The sequence below is a fragment of the Crocuta crocuta genome, unplaced genomic scaffold, assembly GCF_008692635.1.
Source record: "Crocuta crocuta isolate KB4526 unplaced genomic scaffold, BGI_CrCroc_1.0 scaffold233, whole genome shotgun sequence".
In the NCBI taxonomy this organism is placed as follows: domain Eukaryota; kingdom Metazoa; phylum Chordata; class Mammalia; order Carnivora; family Hyaenidae; genus Crocuta; species Crocuta crocuta.
The window spans coordinates 7,569,725-7,574,676 of record NW_027529526.1 but is presented as its reverse complement, the minus strand read 5'-3'; the positions used below and the strand labels follow the sequence as shown (position 1 = coordinate 7,574,676).

The window sequence follows — 4,952 nt, the reverse complement described above, 5'->3', positions numbered from 1 at the left end:
CTCAACTTCTGACAACAGTCTCTAACGCAGTTCAGATCCTTGATTGAGACTCTGATTGGCTGTTCTCCAAAGATTTGCGCTCTTTGGATCAGGTGATCACCCAGGCTCAACCAGCTGCAGCTACTCGGAGGAAACACAGTTACCAACGGACTGTGTGAGGGGCCTGTGAGAGACCGCCGGGAGAATCCAAATGAAAACTTCAGGTGGGCCAGCACAATAAAATGGGCCTTCTCATCATTTCCAGCAAGAGTCCTTGAAACACCGAGACTTGTGTCCCTCCCCTGTTTGCCCCAATGAGTCTGGTCGCCGTTGTGTTGCATTCAGTTAGGCAGAAGAAGTTTGGGATAAGGGTTGTTTCACAGGAGCCCACGGTCGGTCGGACCTTCCCATTCACGTATCCACCAACATTTGGGATCCTCCTTTGTACAAGCCACTGAGCTGCTGAGATGCGGGCGTCTGCTAAGAATTAGAAGCCTCAGCCCTGCGCTCATGAACCTTGAACTTCTCCGTCCGGGATAGGGGGGTGAAGAGGAGGTGGACAGCCATACATAAGTGCAGGACCATGGATATACCTTAAACACACTTTGGTGCACTCCCACTTCCAGGAGCTGACTCACTTTCCTGGGCACAAGACATGGGCCTAACTGTACAGGTAGAAATTTAGAGGGAGAGCGAGCTCCTCACCCAACAGCCCAGCGAAGACATTGGGGGAAAGGGTAGCAGGTCGCTTTGTTTCACAAATCACTGAACCCTCGATTTGTACCAGGACCTGTGTGGGGTGCAAAGTCCATGGGCAATGCGTCCGTCCTCTAGGTTCGAGCGCTCCCAGGCTGGAGGGTCTCCCCCCCCCACACCCCCCACACAGGGAGACAAGGCCGCCGGCCCCACAAGGGGCAGATTTGGGGCGCCCTCCCTGCTCTGGGCGGCCGAGGGGCGCGGACACAGGCCCGAACGGCGGCGAGGGCCCCGAGCGCGCAGCTCCTTCCAGGGCGGAGGGCGGCGCGAGGGAGGGAGAGAGGGAAGGGAAAGGCGAGCGTGAGCTGCCTCAAATGCNAGCCTCCGCCCCGCCGCGCCCGCCCAGCGCCAGCTCCGCGTCCCAGCCGGCCCGCGCGCGGCTGCCCGCTCCACCGCCATGGCCACGTCCCCGCAGAAGTCGCCCTCCGTCCCCAAGTCCCCCACTCCCAAGTCGCCCCCGTCCCGGAAGAAAGATGACTCCTTCTTGGGGAAACTCGGAGGGACGCTGGCCCGGAGGAAGAAAGCCAAGGAGGGTGAGTGCGGCCGGGCCCGGCGCGNAGGTGGCGCCCTCCCGGAGGCCCGCGCCCCCGCCCCCTCCGCGCCCGAAGGCTAGCGATCCCCAAGTTCCTGCGGAAACTTTCCTGGGCGCCGCACTCGTTGCAGTCGTTGGCCTTTCAAAGCAGCTCGTTTCCTGGACCCACGGAACTCCAGAAGCAGCCTCGATCGGCCCCTGGATCTGGTGTCCGCCCCCGGGGACCCGTAGGGCGCTCTTAGTGATCGGCCTCAAATGTTTGTTGAATGAATGAGTGGAAAAGCTGGTTTTCCTAGCGGTCGGACCCTGGAATCAGTGAGGAACTCGCAGTCAGGGAGAAAACTCGGATTAGGCACGTTTAGCATCACGCGCCGTGACCCTTCTGTGAACTTGGGAGTTGAGGGCTCTTGTGAAAAACATTTTCTTTCCCCCACCAAGGGTAGCTTGAGGTGATCTTCTCTCCGCTCCCCACCCCGCAGGACAATTTGCATGTAGAATCATTTGTCTCATTAGCAGATTTCACATCGTGGATTTTGGTTTGAAAAGTGAGGCGACAGTTCTGAAGAAGCTCTAGTGATAGAAGTTGCTTGATGAACGTTTTTCAGAGACTGCTTGGTGGTTTGGGAATAATCCTTTTGAAGGCTGTGATGCTGAGATATAGAATAAGTTCCTTGTTTCTGATGTATCTGAAAGCATAAAAAAAGAACCTAAGTGCTGAGAATGATCAAACTTAACTAACTTCTATTTTCTATATTGGAGTGAGCAGAAACGATTTTCCCCGGGTTTGGTTATTTTGGTAAACCACAGCCCGAGTGGTGTATGGCTGGTAGCGAATCATGAACTCCTGGCTTGGAAAGCCCTAAACTACCCTTCTCACATTTTCCTACTGTATTCCTGGTGTGGAGTCTCTAGCGAAGACTAAACAACTCAATTTCGGAAGTCGGTGACCGACTGAGAGTGCCCACCCCGCTTTCACCAACTCTTGAGAAAAGTTGATGGTAAAAATACAGAGTTGATCTCTCTGTTTCTACTGCTGTTCATGGAGCCTGGAGAAGGAGTGTGATAATTGCCCTTCGCTTTCAGGTGGATTAGCCTGTGTCCTGGAGTCTTCCCTTCAGCGCAGCCATGCTCTGTTCCTATGGCTGGTCCTCATAGGCGTGAGTTTTTGGCCTGCTGGCCTCCAACCCCTTCAGTTTCATTACGGAGCCCTGCAGGAAACAGAAGGTCAATGCAATCGGGATTTTGAAAATACCATAGTGAAGGGACTATTTTCCGAGGTGAGGGCAGGAGTAAGGGAACCAAGAAAGGATGGTAAGGAATTTAGGAGCTCGTAACAGGCAGGTGGAAGCTGTTACCACCTCTAGACCTGAAGGGACAGAGGGAGCAAACCGGAACCCACGGAGAGCTGGGACCACGGAAGGGGGTGCTGCCTGACACTGGACAGAGACACAGCCGCTGTCAGGAATGTGGAGACAGAGCAGGGAGACATTGGCACAAGAGATACTCTGTGTTCTCTGTTCTTGCCCTTGCGTCTCTTGCTGGTGCTTCTGATTGGCTGGACCCAGTGGGAAGTCACCAGGGCGAGGAATCCGGGCAATGCAACGTGTAGGGGTCCGCTTCCTCCGGGCGCAGAGCAGTGCAGAGATCATAGTGGGGAGTGGGGGGAATGAAAATCACTAGCAGAACCTCTCGAAGTGGGCTGTCCAGAAGGCTACATGGTAGTGTGGTGGCCCAGTCCAGGTTAGGACAGGGCTGCCCCCTCCTTTGTTCTAGCACAGACGCCAGGTTCCAGCAATGCAGCCAAAGCTGTTCTTCCTTATTCTCTCAGCTATCACACTCCTCTTTCACTGAGTTTGCTATCGGCTTATGCAAAGACATTTTTTTAAGTGTTTTATTATTTATTTTTGAGAGCAAGTGAAAGAGAGAGAGAGAGAGAGAGCATGCGCGCAGGGGAGGGGCAGAGAGAGAGGGAGACAGAATTCGAAGCAGGCTCCAGGCTCTGAACTGTCAGACAGAGCCCAACGTGGGGCTCAAACTCACGATCCACAAGATCATAACTTGAGCCAAAGTGGACGCTTAACCGACTGAACCAGCCAGGTGCGCCCTGACTCAAAGACATTTTTGTTTGTTGCTCCTGAAACATTCCCTTCCCTATCTCAGATTGACTCAATTGGGTTTTTGAAGCCAGGTGCAAGATCTTATTTGTGTCTTTGGCTATACTTAACTGTTAAGTCCTGATTCTGTGCCTCAGCGTGTTAATTCAGGGGATGTAAATGGTGAGTTGAAGAGCACTTCTTCTTGTAAAGGGGCCCACCGCCCAGCCCCAGCTGCTTGCCGCCGCAAGTGGTAGTTCTGTGAGCTCAAAGAAGGCAGTGGGGTTGGTCTGAAATGACCTGCTCTTGGGGTGTGCGTGCTGGGTCTCAGTGATCATTGCTGTCCCTGTTAAGGGCCCGGTAACCATGACTTCAGTAATGGTAAGGCTAGATTGTGCATAAACCCATAGCTCTGTGCTTTGCAGAAACTGCTTTCGTCTACTCCCACCCTCCTAATTTTCTAGAATATGACTCTTCAAGGTCACTGATAACAATCTCTCCACATATTATCTCTGTGCTTGAGCACTGAATTCTCCTGGGCTCAAGGACTGCCATTCACATGACACCTCTTGTCCCACTGTAGAACACAAAGATTGGAAAGGCATAATACATGTTAGATGACTTAGTCAATAATTTCATATAAAAATAGGCCTTCCTCAGAATACCTACTGCATACATCAAAGAATGACTAGAAATCTCATAAGAATACATTAAAACTAGTCATCACTCCTGTGTTTTCAATAAGAAAAAATAACATTAGAAAGAGAAAATAGAGGTTAAAAGCATGGTTTTTGGGACCAGACACCTTTGGGTTTGATTTCTGATGCAGACCCTTGTTTATTGCTATGACTTAGGACAACTTTCTTATCTCTCCAAGCCTCTGTTTCTTCGTCTATAAAATGGAAATAAAGTATGGTAACATACATAGCATGGTATGAATAATGAGTGGCAGCTATTAAAATTGATAGTTTGACATAGTCTTTAATTTGAGATAGTCTTGTCATTATGGACTGCAGAAGATTCTATAGGTTTTGCAGATAACCAAGGAGCTCATGACACTGTGAAGCCCTTCTAATCCTACTTTGGTCCCTTTGGAAATTAGGGATCTTTCCTTGCACGACCACTACTCCTGATTCCGAAATGTCAGTTTCAGCATTTTAGACTGTCTGGGCCCGTTTTCATGAGTTGTAGTTAACTGGCTTTGTTTTTCGCTGTAGATCTTCTCTTTTGAGGTTCCGGTCCTCGTGTATGCTATACACAGCCCTCTGTGTAGGTCCTTAGACTCACCTTTCCGAGTCCTTTGCCACAGGGCCCCTATTCCCCTCCAGATCTGTCGTCAAGACTTGCTCTTTCCAGGGGCACCATCTTGAATAGTATTGGTTAGTAGGAGGTGCCCTGAATTGGGTCAGCAGCAGTGATTATTCCTTTCATTTACCCGTTGATTTATTATCCCTTAGAGTTTAGCATTTTGTCCAGTGCTCAAAGTGTCCAATAAGGGCTTTATCAAAATTAATAATTTTTAAATAATACTAGGGCTTACACCTTTGGTTATCATTGGCCTTCCAATGTAACTGGGGAAAATCCTGAAACTC

At 50.6% G+C, this 4,952-nt stretch overlaps 1 protein-coding gene across 1 annotated transcript in view; it reads left to right on the top strand.

Annotated features, from left to right (window-relative positions):
* The first annotated feature begins 1,060 nt into the window (after positions 1-1,060).
* PARVA (parvin alpha) overlaps positions 1,061-4,952 on the top strand; it is a 164,964-nt gene continuing 161,072 nt past the window's right edge. Inside the window, exon 1 of the mRNA XM_077761186.1 lies at positions 1,061-1,268. Within this exon, the coding sequence (XP_077617312.1) occupies positions 1,133-1,268 (136 nt within the window). The 5' untranslated portion in view covers positions 1,061-1,132. The remainder of the gene's footprint in view (positions 1,269-4,952) is intronic.